The 19,250-nt window shown below is 41.4% G+C and overlaps 1 protein-coding gene across 1 annotated transcript in view; it reads right to left on the bottom strand.

Moving 5' to 3' along the window:
* Positions 1-552: 552 nt before the first annotated feature.
* LOC311137268 (5'-nucleotidase domain-containing protein 3-like) overlaps positions 553-19,250 on the bottom strand; it is a 29,831-nt gene continuing 11,133 nt past the window's right edge. The window contains exons 7-14 of the mRNA XM_084171668.1: positions 9,024-9,084; positions 6,902-7,004; positions 6,324-6,425; positions 6,010-6,091; positions 5,829-5,915; positions 5,544-5,684; positions 4,535-4,599; positions 553-2,501 (exon numbers count right to left, since the gene is read on the bottom strand). Coding sequence (XP_084027794.1) covers positions 2,237-2,501; positions 4,535-4,599; positions 5,544-5,684; positions 5,829-5,915; positions 6,010-6,091; positions 6,324-6,425; positions 6,902-7,004; positions 9,024-9,084 — 906 coding nt within the window. The 3' untranslated portion in view covers positions 553-2,236. The remainder of the gene's footprint in view (positions 2,502-4,534; positions 4,600-5,543; positions 5,685-5,828; positions 5,916-6,009; positions 6,092-6,323; positions 6,426-6,901; positions 7,005-9,023; positions 9,085-19,250) is intronic.

Raw genomic sequence — 19,250 nt, 5'->3', positions numbered from 1 at the left:
GCCACCATGCATGACCCCATGTCACAAGGATCTGTACACAATTCCTGGAAGCTGAAAATGTCCCAGTTCTTCCATGGCCTCCATAATCACCAGACATGTCACCCATTGAGCATGTTTGGGATGCTCTGGATCAACGTGTATGACAGCGTGTTCCATTTCCTAACAATATCCACAAACTCCGCACAGGAGTGGAAGAGGAGTGGGACAACATTCCACAGGTCACAATCAACAGCCTGATCAACCCAATGCAAAGGAGATGTGTTGCGCTGCATGAGGCAAATGGTGGTCACTCCAGATACTGACTGGTTTTCTGATCCAAGCCCCTACCTTGTTTTTAAGGTATCTGTGACCAACAGATGCATATTTGTATTCCCAGTCATGTGAAATCCATAGATTAGGGCCTAATGAATTTATTTCAATTGACTGATATCCTTATATGTACTGTAACTCAGTAAAATCTTTGAAATTGTTGCATGTTGCGTTGATATTTTTGTTCAGTATAGCTCAGTATTTGAATTTAATAATGTATTTTATGAAGTCATTTTTGCTCATCTTTATCAAGGATGTCAATAATTTCAGACCCCACTGTATATCTCAAACAATAGATTTCTAAAACATTCGGGCTGTATCAATGATCATAAACGATATAGTTTTCTTGTTAGTTTCCCCCAAATACGAATAAAACTAATTTCTGAACATTTCAATGCAAAGTAAATTATTTCAATAACATTTTATATTTAGATTAAAGAGTTAGAGTTTTTAAAGCACAATGTTTATGAAAACGAACAAAAAAGATAGCCAAGCAACTCAAATACAGCATAGAAAACACTGGACGATGATAAATACATTTGTCCATGAAATACAGCAGATTACCTTTTTCTATAAAAAATTTAACTGACAGTTATGTCTGTTGTGTCTGAGTGCTATTAATGTGGTTAGTACCTGAACTAGTAAGGACTACTAATAACGATAAAGCCTTCGTGAAAAATATGATTTTAGGGTAGGCCTGTCTCCCTTATTACAGGGAATAATATATTCTAAACTAAAGCATCACGAATATATGCTCTACAGTGCAGTTCTACTGACAGACGCGTAAGGCATGTCTTTGAAAATGTCAAGTCATATTTTCAAGCAATTAAACTCCACACCAAAACTCCTGTGCTAGTTTATACCAGGAGTCTGTGTGTTTCTGTGCTTACAGGTTCAGAGACCACCTGCTTTAGGTGGTCATCCCTTATAACCAACTTTCCCTTATTTACAGATACTGTATATAGTTAAAAAGGCCAAGACCATCTTAATACTAAGGTTAGCAAGATGAGTTGAGCTACTCACACTCACAGGTAACTATACAAGTGCATATCAAACATTTACATAAATACATGATTCACATGAATGTTACAGATAATGAACATGCACATATCAAGTCTTGGCCCGACACCTTTCAAGTCTATTGCTATAAAATAAAAGCTATTCACTCTGTACGTACAATCATACTCTCTTGCTCTCTCTCACACCCACATATACTTACTAAGAAATTAGAGATCACAATAACAGATTTTGACCTTGTTTGGATGAAAGTGAAAGTTTGTGGATCTTAGTAAATCTCTATTTGGTTACATACTGTATGTGTGTCAAGAACATTCAGGAAAACTTCATGCTTTGTGTTTTGTATATTAAGCAACTCTACTGTTAGTGGTCCTCTTAATGATAACAGAATAGCATAGAAACATCGCAGAACTATTTAAGAGGGTATATACTTACTGTATATTATCTAACGTCCTAAATCGTTATAGATAGATGAAAGCTATACGTGTAATAGTGAGATGTCATGACAAGATTTTAAAAAGAGGAGCATCAGTATTCAAGTTATTGAGAAAAAGCCAGCATATGAGATGGAGCAGTGTAGATGCAGCATGTACAGTATCTAGTGAATGGCCTTTATGTTACAGTCCACATGCCCTAAATATGTAAGGAAGGGTTGAAATCCAAGTCAGCCATGTCCAGGACCCATCTCAGGATGGTATTCTGACTTGAAAGCAATGCATGTCTCCAATTTACATGAATTAATGATCTGCACAAAACTTTGAGTTGCGCACACTTATCTCAACTCCGAATACGGCCCACAGAAAGCTCTTTGTCCAGACCAGGTCCGGACGGAGTGTGTCGCAATGAAACCCGTCCCCCTCTCTACTTTGAGCAGGTCCGGATGGGGTGTCACACTGTAACCCTCCCCTCTCTACTCTTCAGTCGTGGTCCTGTGGGATATGAAGGGCATCTTCAGGGCTCCGGCGCTGGTCTGCTCGGGCCAGAAGGGTGACTCGTGCTGCAGGGGGGTCCGGCGAGGGAAGAAGGTGTGTTGGAAGTCATAGTTCAGCAGACAGCTGAGGGAGGCCATGTAGATGTCAGCGAAACGAGACAAGCGGCGGGAGAAGTAGGTGGGGTTGTGGTACGTCCGGAAGAGACTCCCAAACTGGCTGTTGAAGATGTCCTTAGTCTGCGATCTATTGTATCATTAAATACATAAGATATTGTTATCAAGTGACGGTGCTCATTTGCATTGCATGTCAAGGGAAATATCGGTAAGACTTTATTTGAAGGGTAGCTACATAAGGACCTCAGAACACATTCATTACCCATACATAAAACATTCACATGGAATTCTTATGTAGATTATGAATGTGTTATGAAGTTATGAAGTAGAGTGAGGGAAAAAAGTATTTGATCCCCTGCTGATTTTGTACGTTTGCCCACTGACAAAGAAATGATCAGTCTATAATTTTAATGGTAGGTTTATTTGAACAGTGAGAGACAGAATAACAACAAAAAAATCCAGAAAAACGCATGTCAAAAATGTTATAAATTGATTTGCATTTTAATGAGGGAAATAAGTATTTGACCCCCTCTCAATCAGAAAGAGTTCTGGCTCCCAGGTGTCTTTTATACAGGTAACGAGCTGAGATTAGGAGCACACTCTTAAAGGGAGTGCTCCTAATCTCAGTTTATTACCTGTATAAAAGACACCTGTCCACAGAAGCAATCAATCAATCAGATTCCAAACTCTCCACCATATCCAAGACCAAAGAGCTCTCCAAGGATGTCAGGGACAAGATTGTAGACCTACACAAGGCTGGAATGGGCTACAAGACCATCGCCAAGCAGCTTGGTGAGAAGGTGACAACAGTTGGTGCGATTATTCGCAAATGGAAGAAACAAAATAACTGTCAATCTCCCTCGGCCTGGGGCTCCATGCAAGATCTCACCTCGTGGAGTTGCAATGATCATGAGAACGGTGAGGAATCAGCCCAGAACTACACGGGAGGATCTTGTCAATGATCTCAAGGCAGCTGGGACCATAGTCACCAAGAAAACAATTGGTAACACACTACGCCGTGAAGGACTGAAATCCTGCAGCGCCCGCAAGGTCCCCCTGCTCAAGAAAGCACATATACATGCCCGTCTGAAGTTTGCCAATGAACATCTGAATGATTCAGAGAACTGGGTGAAAGTGTTGTGGTCAGAAGAGACCAAAATCAAGCTCTTTGGCATCAACTCAACTCGCCGTGTTTGGAGGAGGAGGAATGCTGCCTATGACCCCAAGAACACCATCCCCACCGTCAAACATGGAGGTGGAAACATTATGCTTTAGGGGTGTTTTTCTGCTAAGGGGACAGGACAACTTCACCACATCAAAGGGACAATGGACAGGGCGATGTACCGTCAAATCTTGGGTGAGAACCTCCTTCCCTCAGCCAGGGCATTGAACATTGGTCGTGGATGGGTATTCCAGCATGACAATGACCCAAAACACACGGCCAAGGCAACAAAGGAGTGGCTCAAGAAGAAGCACATTAAGGTCCTGGAGACAAAGGAGTGGCTCAAGAAGAAGCACATTAAGGTCCTGGAGTGGCCTAGCCAGTCTGGACCTTAATCCCATAGAAAATCTGTGGAGGGAGCTGAAGGTTCGAGTTGCCAAACGTCTGCCTCGAAACCTTAATGACTTGGAGAAAATCTGCAAAGAGGAGTGGGACAAAATCCCTTCTGAGATGTGTGCAAACCTGGTGGCCAACTACAAGAAACGTCTGACCTCTGAGATTGCCAACAAGGGTTTTGCCACCAAGTACTAAGTCATGTTTTGTAGAGGGGTCAAATACTTATTTCACTCATTAAAATGCAAATCAATTTATAAAATTTTTGACATACGTTTTTCTGGATTTTGTTGTTGTTATTCTGTCTTTCACTGTTCAAATAAACCTACCATTAAAATTATAGACTGATCATTTCTTTGTCACTGGGCAAACGTACAAAATCAACAGGGGATCAAATACTTTTTTCCCTCACTGTACTTAAGTACTGTAGGTGCCCTTCAAAGAAAGTGTTATCAAAATATCTGTAGCATAACAACTTCCAAGACTTTGAGCAAATAAGAGGACTCGTCATTAATTACATAATGCTTCTCTTGAGATTCTTTCAAAGGCTCTTCCCCAATCCCCTCTCTTTGCACATTCAAAGTAATTCCTGTAATTCCCCATGGTACCTCATGGCTTCTCTCTCTTTGATCCACTCCTGGACAACAGCTTGGGACGCTGGGTCTCTGTGGACCTGGAAGGGAGGAGCAGAGGAGACATAATGTGTAACTGTGTACATACATACTGTGGAGCTGGGAAGTAGGGACAGGGTTGGGCAGTAACTGATTACATGTAATCCGATTACAAAATAACTCACTGTAATCAGTTACGTTACCAGCAAAAATATTGTAATCAGATTACAGATACTTTTGAAAAACTAGATGATTACTTAATGGATTACTTTTGAATTCAGAAAGGATGTTTGTGAAAAAATACAAAAAGTCAAAGATAGGGAAAACTTCGCCAGAGATGGCCTAAATCAATGCTTATGACAAATTCAGCTCCAGGACCAGCCATAGAGCCAGCTGGCTAATCTTTTGAATATGGTGTAGTTAAAAAAAACACAGATAATATTAGCTAGCTAGATAAGGTTAGCATGCTAGCTAGCTACACTGACACCTGTCAGTGCCCTATTTGTTGATGTTTATCAACTCCACGTGGAAGTTCCCGCGCCCAATTCGTGAATATGTATAAGTAGCCTTCGTCATTCTTCGCAGGTGGAACCTAAATGTGCATTTCATCTATAGGACAGGAAATTATGTCGAAATAGTGGCCCCAACTTCCTCTAAGGGGGGGGGGGGGGTCCTTTAAGGGGAAAGTAATCCAAAAGTAACTGAAAACAATTAGATTACCTTACTGAGTTTGGGTAATCCAAAAATTAATATTACTGATTCAAATGTTGGACAGGTAACTAGTAACAGTAAAGGATTACATTTAGAAAGTAACCTACCCAACCCTGAGGAGGGAGCATAGCTGTAGGCATAGAGCTATCACACATACACGAACACACACACACACCACATACTTGCATGTGTTCTATGAGCCCCATCAGGCCCTGTAGCCAGGTCATTAGGTGGACGTACTGCTCAGTATTCAACACACACACACACACACACACCTCTCCCCACCCCCGCCTACCTGCATGTGCTCTATGAGTCCAGTCAGGCCCTGTAGCCAGGTCATAAGATGGACATATTGCTCAGTGTTCATGATCTTGATCTCCTTCCTTAGCTCTGGGATGATGGCTCCTGTCCTCCAGCCGTGCTTCAGAGTCAGGTCCTACAGGGAGACACATAACACCTCAAATACCCAGTTCATTTTTATGATGTACATTGTATTTGTACTCTATTTATGTCTAAATGTTGTCAATTTGATTTACTGCTTGTTGTAGCTAAAGCATTTGCAAATTGTTGTTGCACTTACAGCCAGGTCACTGTAAATGTGATCTCCAAAGTACAGCACCTTGGACCCCCTCCAACCAGTGAGTCTCAGGAACTCATAGAGGTTTCCCTGAAACAAACACAGATACCTGTATTAAAGAAAGATTAAATAATTCCAAAGGAGTTTAACTCACGTTCAATAGCTCAATTGAATTGTCCAGTACCTGTTTGTAGATCTTCCCCTTCTCCAGCTTGTGAATCCTGTCCCAATGCAGCACCCCTTTATCTGTTACTCGTCTGAAGGGCCTAGGACGGACAGAGGAAGAAAAACGCTAACACTTTATTTGAAGAGTTCTTACTTTCATGAGGACTTCAACTTGCGGTTGTTGACATACGCATTTATTGAACGCTTATGCACTGCTTATTAATGTGCCATGTATGGTTTATGAATGTGTTATGAAGTCTTTATGTAGGTACCTTGTGGAGACCAAAGGGACATGACGGAAGTTCTAGGTCTTTATGTAGTTCCAACACTTACTTCCTCCTGTCGTTGAAGAAGCCTGGTTTGTCGGCCTGCACAATGACAATATCAAACAAATCTCTCCAGTCCTTCCCCACAATGTAGTTCATTCCCCGGTCCCTGGGAATTCACAGATTCGATTTAGATTCGATTTTAGATTAGTGTTCACACAGCACAGAACAGAATATAGCACACACAGCACACTCTGCCAGTATCAACCATATCTGCACACTCATGTGGGTACTTCATCAACCGTTTGTTCCATTTTAAAATCAGTCATGTTTCAGGCCACTGCATTTCATCACAGTGAGGCCTGAATGTAGCTAACATTCCTGTAACCATGATATGAGTAGGTGATGTAAGCTCTTTGATTTAGACCAGTGGCTTTGGGTCAAGCCTCCATTTGAATCTAACAAATGTTGTGGTTGTAAAGCCTAGCTCAGTACTGATGGAAATCTCAGAGTGACTTACAGTACAGTGATACAATTTTTTGTATGGTATGTGATATCTTCAGAACTTGAACCCACGACATTGCCAAGGTCTTACCAACTGAGCCACACAGGACGCCTGAACACAGGTTGACAGTTGACACTTACACAAAGTCAAAGGGGCTGTTGGTGATGAGGAACATCTTCTTGCCATCCTCATAGAGCTTCTTCAACACAGCGTGAGTCTGTTCCCCATAGGAAATATAGTTCTCTACAGACGGACAGAGAGACAGAGAGAGAAAAGAAAGGGAGAGAAAGATACAGGGGAGTAGTGAAAATACAGTGCTAACTGAGCTACACTGTCAGTGCAATCTGAGCTACACTGAATAACATACAGCTGGCGGGTTATACACTGTATCAGCAGGATAGAACAGCAGCCTCTGGTACGACAAGGGGTGGCGGTCTACGTATATTTGTAAACAACAGCTGGTGCATGATATCTAAGGAAGTCTCGAGGTTTTGCTCGCCTGAGGTAGAGTATCTCATGATAAGCTGTAGACCACACTATCTACCAAGAGAGTTTTTATCTATATTCTTCGTAGCTGTCACTAAGACCGCACTCAATGAACTGTATACGGCCATAAGCAAACAGGAAAACGCTCATCCAGAGGCGGCACTCCTAGTGGCTGGGGACTTTAATGCAGGGAAACTTAAATCTGTTTTACCTAACTTCTACCAGCATGTTAAATGTGCAACCAGAGGGAAAAAAAAACTCTAGACCACCTTTACTCCACACAGAGAGACACGTACAAAGCTCTCCCTCGCCCTCAATTGGCAAATCTGACCTTAATTATATCCTCCTGATTCCTGCTTAAAAGTGAAAACTCAGTCAATAAAAAAAGTGGTCAGATGAAGCAGATGCTAAGCTACAGGACTGTTTTGCTAGCACAGACTGGAATATGTTCCGGGATTCTTCCGATGGCATTGAGGAGTACACCGCATCAGTCACTGGCTTCATCAATAAGTGCATCGATGACATCGTCCCCACAGTGACTGTACGTACATACCCCAACCAGAAGCCATGGATTACAGGCAACATCCGCACTGAGCTAAAGGGTTGCCGCTTTCAAGGAGCGGGACTCTAACCCGGAAGCTTATAAGAAATCCCGCTATGCCCTCCGACGAACCATCAAACAGGCAAAGCGTCAATACAGGACTAAGATCGAATCGTACTACACTGGCTCCGACGCTTGTCGGATGTGGCAGGGCTTGCAAACTATTACAGACTACAAAGGGAAGCACAGCTACGAGCTGCCCAGTGACACAAGCCTACCAGACGAGCTAAATTACTTCTATGCTCGCTTCGAGGCAGACGGATTACCAGGACGTGTACATGCGCTGACCAACTGGCAAGTGTCTTCACTGATATATTCAACCTCTCCCTGTCTGAGCCTGTAATATGAAAAAAGCGTCCGCTAAATGACTAAAATGTAAATGTAATACCAACATGAAGGCCCTAAGAATTGTCAAAGACTCCAGCTACCCTAGTCATAGACTGTTTAAGCGCCAAGTCTAGGTCCAAGAGGCTTCTAAAACAGCTTCTACCCCCAAGCCATAAGACTCCTGAACATCAAATGGTTACACAGACTATTTGCATTGCCCCCCCGCTGCTGCTGCTACTCTCCGTTTATTATCTATGCATAGTCACTTTAATATCTTTACCTACATGTACATATTACCTCAATTACCTCGACTAACCGGTGCCCCCGCACATTGACTCGGTACCGGTACCCCCTGTATATAGCCTCGCTATTGTTCTTTTTACTGCTGCTCTTTAATTATTTGTTACTTTTATTTCGTATTATTTTATATTGTATTTTTTTGTGATTTTGGGGGGGTATTCTTTCTTAAAACTGCATTGTTGGTTAAGGGCTTGTAAGTAAGCATTTCACTGTAAGGTCTACACCTGTTGTATTCAGCGCATGTGACAAATAAAATTTGATTTGACAATTGCAATTGTCTACAGAAAATACATTATTTCTAGGAACTACAATAATAATATTTCATAGTAATCTCTTTGAAGATACGAGCAATGACCTTGATGTAGAACTCTCCTCACCATTCTCACAGACATTCATGCACAGTAGCACAAACACCTGAGATAATTTGTAAAGATACTACATATAACATTAGCGACTGGGTTGCCCAAATCAGAGCATACACTCCCCTCACTCCCATGATCATACAGTAAGTATTTTAGAGAACAACGAGAGATCATTGTTATCCTTACCCATGTCTGCCTCCACAGCTCGATACATAATACCCTTCACATGGACATCTCCTATAGCTGCCTGTCAACACAGAGAGAGGATGAGATGTTACAATGGTCTTTAATTATTTGCTATTTTCATTTTTTACTTAACACTTTATTTTTCTTAAAACTGCATTGTTGGTTAAGGGCTTGTACGTAAGCATTTCACTGTAAGGTCTACACCTGTTGTATTCGGCGCATGTGGCAAATAACATTTGAATTGATTTGGTTGTATTTTGTGGCAGTAGGAATCTTTTTCACAAAATATAGCACTTCACAAACTGTGAGAGGGACTCACAGACACAATGTAAAGGAGACAGAAAGATTAATACAATTCATACTACTCCTTATCAATAGTACCGACCTGGAAAACGTTATGAACGTAGCAAATAAATTGTACCAACAGCCTCTGGGTTTGAATTGCGTCTTATTTTTTCTTTATCTTTAAAACAGGCAATTCCATGGTAAAAGAATGACGCTGAGACTCCCAATTTTCCACAAAACTATGCCAAATAAAAACCATTGATTGCAAAGTTAAACAAACCATACAACTCTATGCACATTGTTAGTTTTTTCGTGGTATCCAACTGGTAGTTACAGTCTTGTCCCATCTCTGCAACTCCCGTAGGGATACAGGAGAGGCGAAGGTCCTCCGAAACACACTGCTTCTTGACACAAAGCCTGCTTAACCCGGAAGCCAGCCGCACCAATGTGTCGGAGGAAACAACGTACAACTGGGACCGTGTAGCATGCCCTGTGCCTGACCCGCCATAGGAGTCGCTAGTGCGCGATGGGACAAGAACATCCCTGCCGGCCAAACCCTCCCCTAACCTGGACGACGCTGGGCCAATTGTGCGCCGCCCCATGGGTCTCCGGCTGCGAAAGAGCCTGGACTCGAACCAGGATCTCTAGTGTCACAGCTAGACCTGCGATGCCTTAGACCACTGCGGCACTTGGGAGGTCCCTCACAAGGACTACTTTTAACAATTTCCACAGAATATTTTACAAAAACAAATTTACTCGAACAACAGTGCAGATGTAAAGTTTGGTAACAGAATGACAGTAAAATCTCCATACGTTTTTTATGTGACCACATTTTTCAAAAAACCCTTAAACATCTACTCCGAATTAAGATTCAAAGATGTCTGCAGAAAGAATAGGGTGTCATCTATGATACGACACCTTGAGTTTGAAAAAAATCTATTTTGGTTATTGAGCTACAGTAAGAGAAGTGGATTAACATCCGGTAACAGAATGATGGTAACAGAATGACATCATTGGTCCCTGATCTGTACTATACAGAAATGCATAATTATGAATATCATTCTCCTCATGGTGATGTATCCTGAATAGGTACACAATAGGTAGAAAACATTTAATATCCTATTTTGCATGTTTGGGTATTATTCTACACACTGGCTATTATTCTAATGAGCTCCGCAACCAAACAAGACCAAATTTGGTTGGTCCGGACTGGATCAAATCTGTACCAATCATAGACATCACAGTACCGCACAGTAGAGTTCAGTACAGTATAGTTCAGTACAGTAGAGTTCAGTACAGTAAATTATACTGTACTCTAGTGTGCTCTACTGTACTAAACTCTACTCTACTTTTCTTTACTGTGGTGTCCAAACTTGTGAAACAGACGTTGATTGGTTCAGATCAACTACTTTTCAATGTCCATGGACGTCCGGTGTCGGTCGGTGCTCAGTGGGAGAGAGGGCTGGTTACAGTAAATGGTAAGAGAGGGGGCTCATGGGTAGGTGTCAGTAAGAGAAATGACATTAACTGGAGAGAGGGTGGAGAGAGAGAGGGAGGGGTTTTCCAGACTGTTTTCACACTCTTGCTTTGCCCACCATGCGACAGAAAGAGAAAGAAAACATTGAGCTGAACATCACAGTATGCCAGAGGAAGGGAGGACCGTAGCAGGTGACCAAACTGTGGTTTGTGCATACTATGAATTCCCATTGTAACAAGTTCAGTTGCAGTCTTTCTGTTACAGATTTTTTGGTAATTCTGTTACCAATGACACAATTTTGGGGGGACACTTTTATTTTGTTTTTGAGACAATAGACATAGACAAAAGAAATTAGACACCTTAACATTTCACAGATATGGATCCACTAAACTAGACATGACGTTGGCTGGGACTTAATGCCCAACCTTCAACATAAAGAAAAAAGACAAATAAAGACAAAACATCAACTCAGACATACATTTCAAAAAACATTAATGACATCATAGTTGCTCAAACCTACCTGTTCTCACAGTATCCATACCCATCTTGTTTTCTCTCATAATAAAACATCATCTTCTGGATGTTTCTAGGATTTGTAATACTTTATTCCATATGGCTTCAAATTGTTGTATTTTAATTCTATCTGTAGCAAAAAAAAATTCTATATTTAAATAATGTATTTTATTATTCCACTGTCTTAACGATGGAGGATGGAAACTTGGTCCAACCCTGGATAATATGTGTGAAATTGTCACGCCCTGACTCAGGGGACTCGAATATGTTGAGTCAGGGTGTGTATATTCTTTGTTGTGTTTATTCTATGTTGTCGATCTAGCATGTGTGGATCTATGTTGGCCGGTGTGGTTCCCAATCAGAGGCAGCTGTCGCTCGTTATCTCTGATTGGGGACCATACTTAGGCAGCCTATTGGCACTGTCTAGTTGTGGGATCTTGTTCCGTGTAAGGTATGTTGTGTGTGCTACCTTGGACTTCACGTTTCGTTTCTTGTTTTTTCGTGTGTTTATCAATCAATTTTCAAATCAATTTTATTTTATATAGCCCTTCTTACATCAGCTAATATCTCGAAGTGCTGTACAGAAACCCAGCCTAAAACCCCAAACAGCTAGTAATGCAGGTGTAGAAGCACGGTGGCTAGGAAAAACTCCCTAGAAAGGCAAAACCTAGGAAGAAACCTAGAGAGGAACCAGGCTATGAGGGGTGGCCAGTCCTCTTCTGGCTGTGCCGGGTGGAGATTATAACAGAACCATGCCAAGATGTTCAAAAATGTTCATAAGTGACAAGCATGGTCAAATAATAATCAGGAATAAATCTGTTGGCTTTTCATAGCCGATCATTAAGAGTTGAAAACAGCAGGTCTGGGACAGGTAGGGGTTCCATAACCGCAGGCAGAACAGTTTAAACTGGAATAGCAGCAAGGCCAGGCGGACTGGGGACAGCAAGGAGTCACCACGGCCGGTAGTCCCGACGTATGGTCCTGTTGTATTCAGCACATGTAGCAAATACAATTTGATTTGAGAGGGATGAGGCAAAAGGTATGGCAAATAAGTCTGGTAGCACACCCAATTGGCAAACGTACTATAAATAGAGAAATCATGTGACTAAACTGAATAAAAAGTAGTAACTATACTATGAAACAAAGATAAAAGATATAAAGAATTATAGTAAAAAGCTACGGAGCACCTTAAATGACATTTTGGGCAAAAAGGCAAACTCAGCTCCATCATTCATTGAATCAGATGGCTCATTCATCACAAAGCCCACTGATATTGCTAACTACTTTAATGACTTTTTCATTGGTAAGATGAGCAAACTTAGGCGTGACATGCCAGCAACAAACGCCGACACTACACATCCAATCATAACTAACCAAATTATGAAAGACAAGCATTGTAATTTTGAATTCTGTAAGGTGAGTGTGGAAGAGGTGAAAAAGTTATTATTCTCTAACAACAATGATAAGCCCCTGGGGTCTGACAACTTGGATGGAAAATGACTGAGGATAATAGCGGACAATATTGCCACTCCTATTTGCCATATCTTCAATCTAAGCCTACGAGAATAGCAAAGCCCCCTTTACTGGCTCAAATAGCCAACCAATCAGCCTGTTACCAACCCTACGTACACTTTTGGAAAAAATTGTGTTTGACCAGATACAGCGCTATTTTAAAGTAAACAAATTGACAACAGACTTTCAGCACGCTTATAGGGAAGGACATTCAACAAGCATAGCACTTACACAAATGACTGGCAGAGACAAATTGATGATAAAAAGATTGTGGTGGCTGTTTTGTTAGACTTAAGTGCGGTTTTGACATTTTCGATCATAGTCTGCTGCTGGAAAAACTTGTGTTATGGCTTTACACCTCCTGCTATATTGTGGATAAAGAGTTACCTGTCTAACAGAACACAGAGGGTGTTCTTTAATGGAAGCCTCTCTAACATAATCCAGGTAGAATCAGGAATTCCTGTCTAGGCCCCTTACTTTTTCAATCTTTACTAACGACATGCCACTGGCTTTGAGTAAAGCCAGTGTGTCTATGTATGCGGATGACTCAACACTATACACGTCAGCTACTACAGCAACTGAAATGACTGCAACACTTAACAAAGAGCTGCAGTTAGTATCAGAATGGGTGGCAAGGAATAAGTTGTATTTGGGACAAATCATTCACTAAACCGCAACTAAATCTTGTAGTGAATGATGTGGAAATTGAGCAAGTTGACGTGGCTAAACTGCTTGGAGTAACCCTGGATTGTAAACTGTCATGGTCAAAACATGTTGATACAACAGTAGCTAAGATGAGAAGCAGTCTGTTCATAATAAAGTGCTACTCTGCCTTCTTAACAACATTATCAACAAGGCAGGTCCTACAGGCCCTAGTTTTGTCGCACCTGGACTACTGTTCAGTTGTGTGGGGGGACTTAGGAAAATTACAATTGGCTCAGAACAGGGCAGCACGGCTGGACCTCAAATGTACATGGAGAGCTAACATTAATAATATGCATGTTAGTCTCGCATGGCTCAAAGTGGAGGAGAGATTGACTTCATCACTACTTGTTTTTGTAAGAAGTGTTGACAAGCTGAATGCTCCGAGCTGTTTTTTTAAACTACTAGCACACAGCTCGGACACCCATGCATAACCCACAAGAGATGCCACCAGAGGTCTCTTCACAATCCCAAAGTCCAGAACAGACTATGGGAGGTGCACAGCACTACATAGAGCGATGACTACATGAGACCCTATTTCACATCAGGTAACTGATGCAAGCAGTAGAATCAGATTTTTTTTTAAACAGATAAAAATAAACCTTATGGAACACCGGGTACTGTGAAGAGACACACACACACACACACACACACACAAGTACAGATACACGCCTACGCACACAACCGCTAGCACACGCACCCCACACAAACACGTACATTGTAATATTGTTGTATGGTGGTATTATACAGTTTGTTTGTAGATACAGTTGAAGTCGGAAGTTTACATACACTTAGGTTGGAGTCATTAAAACTTGTTTTTCAAACACTCCACAAATTTCTTGTTAACAAACTATAGTTCTGGCAAGTCGGTTAGGACATCTACTTTGTGCATGACACAAGTAATTTTTCCAACAATTGTTTACAGACAGATTATTTCACTTATAATTCACTGTATCACAATTCCAGTGGGTCAGAAGTTTACATACACTAAGTTGACTGTGCCTTTAAACAGCTTGGAATATTCCAGAAAATAATGTCATGGCTTTAGAAGCTTCTGATAGGCTAATTGACATAATTTGAGTCAACTGGAGGTGTATCTGTGGATGTATTTCAAGGCCTACCTTCAAACTCAGTGCCTCTTTGCTTGACATCATGGGAAAATCAAAAGAAATTGTAGACCTCCACAAGTCTGGTTCATCCTTGGGAGCAATTTCCAAACGCCTGAAGGTACCATGTTCATCTGTACAAACAATAGTACGCAAGTATAAACACCATGGGACCACGTAGCCGTCATACCGCTCAGGAAGGAGAAACGTTTTGTCTCCTAGAGATTAACGTACTTTGGTGCGAAAAGTGCAAATCAATCCCAGAACAACAGCAAAGGACCTTGTGAAGATGCTGGAGGAAACAGGTACAAAAGTATCTATATCCACAGTAAAACGAGTCCTATATCGACATAACATGAAAGGTCGCTAAGCAAGGAAGAAGCCACTGCTCCAAAACCGCCATATAAAAGCCAGACTACGGTTTGCAACTGCAAATGGGGACAAAGATCATACTTTTTGGAGAAATGTACTCTGGTCTGATTAAACAAAAATAGAACTGTTTGCCCATAATGACCATCGTTATGTTTGGAGGAAAAAGGGGGCCGCATGCAAGCCGAAGAACACCATCCCAACCGTGAAGCACGTGGGTGGCAGCATCATGCTGTGGGGGTGCTTTGCTGCAGGAGGGACTAGTGCACTTCACAAAATAGATGGCATCATGAGGAAGGAAAATGATGCGGATATATTGAAGCAACATCTCAAGACATCAGTCAGGAAGTTAAAGCTTGGTCGCAAATGGGTCTTCCAAATGGACAATGACCCTAAGCATACTTCCAAAGTTGTGGCAAAATGGCTTATGGACAACAAAGTCACGGTATTGGAGTGGCCATCACAAAGCCATGACCTCAATCCTATAGAAAATGTGTGGGCAGAACTGAAAAAGCGTGTGCGAGCAAGGAGGCCTACAAACCTGACTCAGTTACACCAGCTCTGTCAGGAGGAATGGGCCAAAATTCACCCAACCTATTGTGGGAAGCTTGTGGAAGGCTACCCGAAACGTTTGACCCAAGTTAAACTATTTAAAGGCAACGCTACCAAATACTAATTGAGTGTATGTAAACTTCTGACCCACTGGGAATGTGATGAAAGAAATAAAAGCTGAAATAAATAATTCTCTCTACTATTATTATGATGTTTCACATTCTTAAAATAAAGTGGTGATCCTAACTGACCTAAGACAGGGAATTTTTACTAGGATTAAATGTCAGGAATTGTGAAAAACTGAGTTTAAATGTATTTGGCTAAGGTGTATGTAAACTTCCGACTTCAACTGTATGTAGTGGTGTAATAATGTTATATGATGTACTGTTTTATATTTTATTTTATGTGTGATGTAAGTGCCTAAATGTGTTTGGATCTCTAATAAATACAAATACACCTGACTCTGTACTTCAGGCCGCTGCTACAAATCAAGCAGTACCAGCACATCAGGTGAATATCATTTCCATTGCATTGTATGGTCTTATCTAAACTTGGAAGGTGAATTGATGTTATGCAAGGTTGAAATGTCTTGTCTATTTTTTTGACTATTTTCCTGTTTTCCAGCTTCGATGCTCTGGAGCCTGGTGTTGTTGCGTTCTTCCTCCCAGAGATGGTCTGCATATACAAGCACCACCTGGACTGGACACAACTAGACAAACTCATCTTTTTGAGAAGATCAGGGAGTTTTGCGACGAAGAGGCCATGGACATCACATGCCCTGCACCAATGTCAAGGGCAGGTCAGAAACAGGCACTCTGAATATAGATTCCCTATCTGCACTGCCTCTATGCACATTCACATGACTCTCTCCTCACACACACACGTTTCTGCTCCGATTGATGTTTTTATCCTTCTGCTCAGTCAGTTTACCCCTGATGGTATGCATGTAACTACTTCATCTATCACCAGTATCTTTCTCTACTTTCTCTAATTATTTTTACCATTTCACTGTACCGTTTACACCTTCTGTCTCCTGTGCATGTGACAAATCAACCTTGATTTGATTTAGTGTGTGTTTACCAGAGATAGTAATGTGAAGAACAACATGACCTGCACCAAAGTCAGATTAGGATATAGGCCAAAGACTAGATCAAATGTATTTTTATCTGGAATTTTTCCTTATTGTAGGCTACTACTTTTACCACTTTTAGATGCTCTGATTAAGGTCAACTGACCGAAAGCTCAGCAACAATCACTATGTTTAGCACATTGCACATGGCCTCACATGTGAATCCTTAAAGAGATGGGTGGGGTTAAGGCTTAAGAGGGTGTGAACGATGCTGAATGGGTGTGAACAAAGAAGAGCTCTCTAGTAGGTGTACCAAAACATTCAAGGAATGGTTCTCAAAAGTCAGGTTACACGTTTATCAACTTTCAAAGCAGCATTACTTTCCAATTGTTCCTCAACTGCAGTGCATTGTATACAATTTTGAAGCTCTGAGTCAGTACTTTTATCCAATGTAGAAAACACAATTTCAAATGTTGTAACATAAGACCGAAAAGAGGTAGTCGGTCACAATTAGAATATATCTTAAAGATATGTGGGTTTTTGTTAAAAGAATGACAAGATACTAGGCAATATTTCTTAAACTTACAGTTGGCAAAATAATTAATGCAAAACTAAATATAAATGTTTATTAATATTGGTTGGGAGGGGTCTTTTCTTCAACATTGTGTTTTGATGTATTTCTAATAGCTTTTAAGAGATGTTTTCTAAGACCCCATTTCTATCAAAGCCTTTGCTTTTTCAAAATTTTTAGAATGGAAAATGGTTTTTTAAAATGTATACAGTGCCTCCAGAAAGTATTCATACCCCTTGACTTATTCCCAATTTTGTTGAGTAACACCCTGATTTCAAAATTGATTAAATAGATTTCTCACCCATCTAAACACAATACCCCATAATGACAAAGCGAACTTGTTTTTACAAATGCATTGAAAATGAAATACAGAAATATCTAATTTACATAGGTATTCACACCCCTGAGTCAATACATTGTAGAGCATCTTTGGCAGCGATTACAGCTGTGAGTTTTTCTGGGTAAGTCTAAGAGCTTTCCACACCTGGATTGTACAACATTTGCCCATTATTCTTTTCTAAATTCTTCAAGCTCTGTTAAATTGGTTGTTGACCATTGCTAGACAACCATTTTCAGGTCTTGCCATTGATTTTCAAGGAGATTTATGTCAAAACTGTAACTCGGCCACAGGAACATTCACTGTCTTCTTGGTAAGCAACTCCAGCGTAGATTTGGACTTGTGTTTTAGGTTATTGTCCTGCTGAAAGGTGAATTCATCTCCCAGTGTCTGGTGGAAAGCAGACTGAACCAGGTTTTCCTCTAGGATTTGCAAAAATGTCTAAAAACATGAATTCACTTTGTCATTATGGGGTAGTATGTGTAGATGGGTGAGAATTATTATTTTTTAAATCTAAACAGGGAATAAGTCAAGGGGTATGAATACTTTCTGAAGGCACTGTAGCCTTAATTTGACTGGTGTGCATCACCGAATACAAATTAAAGCCTATTGCATCTTGAAGGTTGCTACTTGCTACATAGATTTACATTTACATTTTAGTCATTTAGCAGACGCTCTTATCCAGAGCGACTTACAGTTAGTGAATACATATATATATATATTTTTTTATACTGGCCCCCCGTGGGAATCGAACCCACAACCCTGGCATTGCAAACGCCATGCTCTATCAACTGAGCTACATCCCTGCCGGCCATTCCCTCCCCTACCCTGGACGACGCTGGGCCAATTGTGCGCCGCCCATGAGTCTCCCGGTCGCGGCCGGCTGCGACAGAGCCTGGATTCGAACCAGGATCTCTAGTGGCACAGTTAGCACTGCTAGTGCCTTAGACCACTGCACCACTCAGGAGTACAGCTTCGATGCTCTGGAGCCTGATAGGCTAATTGACCAAAAGTAAGACCAAAAGTTTCCAACCACATCTCCTGAATGGCCCTGTGTGTGTGTGTGTGTGTGTGTGTGTGTGTGTGTGTGTGTGTGTGTGTGTGTGTGTGTGTGTGCGCCCTTCCTGTGCTTCAGAACTAATGCACCCAGACAAGGTTTCACACTGACAGACAGGCAAAGTTAATGTTTCAAGTTGTATTACCACCACTGGGCTGAAGGACCCCTCTCAACAATGACTCATGGAAAGTCAAGAGACGAGGGACAGGGTTAATCATCCTGTGGTAAATCGGTGTGTGGATGAAGTGTGGGGAGAGGAGGGAGAACAGGAGAGGAGGAAGGGGGGTTGGAGTAAAAATAGGGGACAGGAGCAAAGAGAGGGAATAGGAAGGGGGTCGAGAGGGTAGAGCAGGGGAGTGGGGTCAGGGGAGGGGAGTGAGGAGAGAAGGGGGAGAGGACAGGGGAATGCATGGGGGAGTAGTGGTGTCCTTCACTCTGTGAAAAAGTGAAACTTGAGAACGTGCTTAATCTAGCTAGATATATTAGCGAGCATGAAGCCAGAATTTCATCATGATCAAACTGATCTGTCACAGACGTTGCTGCAGAGTGAAACTGAGCAGGTACCAGTCCTCATAGGAACAAACACACCACTGCACTAATTTCACTCCTGTCTCCCTGTGAAGAGGCAGGTAGAGAGCCACCAGAGATCAGAAAGAGACAAACACAGATGGTGTTGG

This window comes from Coregonus lavaretus (genome assembly GCF_964263955.1).
Source record: "Coregonus lavaretus genome assembly, chromosome: 11".
NCBI lineage: Eukaryota > Metazoa > Chordata > Actinopteri > Salmoniformes > Salmonidae > Coregonus > Coregonus lavaretus.
The sequence above is the reverse complement of the archived record's forward strand: the minus strand, read 5'-3'. Positions and strand labels throughout refer to the sequence as shown.